The sequence below is a fragment of the Buceros rhinoceros genome, unplaced genomic scaffold (genome assembly GCF_000710305.1).
Source record: "Buceros rhinoceros silvestris isolate BGI_N320 unplaced genomic scaffold, ASM71030v1 scaffold35315, whole genome shotgun sequence".
Classification (NCBI taxonomy): Eukaryota; Metazoa; Chordata; class Aves; order Bucerotiformes; family Bucerotidae; genus Buceros; species Buceros rhinoceros.
Window position 1 is genome coordinate 941 of NW_010415185.1, and position 337 is coordinate 1,277.

The window sequence follows — 337 nt, forward strand, 5'->3', positions numbered from 1 at the left end:
GGAGAACCCGAAGATGCACAACTCCGAGATCAGCAAACGGCTCGGGGCGGAGTGGAAACTTTTATCCGAGGCGGAAAAGAGACCCTTCATTGACGAAGCCAAGCGGCTCAGAGCTCTGCACATGAAGGAGCACCCGGATTATAAATACCGACCCCGGAGGAAAACCAAGACCCTCATGAAGAAGGATAAGTACACGTTGCCAGGGGGCTTACTGGCACCGGGCACCAATACCATGACGACTGGGGTAGGGGTTGGGGCCACCTTGGGAGCTGGGGTGAACCAGAGGATGGACAGTTACGCGCACATGAACGGCTGGACCAACGGCGGGACAGGGGTG

General features: G+C 57.6%; 1 protein-coding gene across 1 annotated transcript in view; it reads left to right on the plus strand.

Annotated features, from left to right (window-relative positions):
* Positions 1-337, plus strand: part of SOX2 (SRY (sex determining region Y)-box 2) — a gene marked incomplete at its 3' end in the record, with an annotated part of 1,205 nt that overhangs the window by 331 nt on the left and 537 nt on the right. The window contains exon 2 of the mRNA XM_010137325.1: positions 1-316. Coding sequence (XP_010135627.1) covers positions 1-316 — 316 coding nt within the window. The remainder of the gene's footprint in view (positions 317-337) is intronic.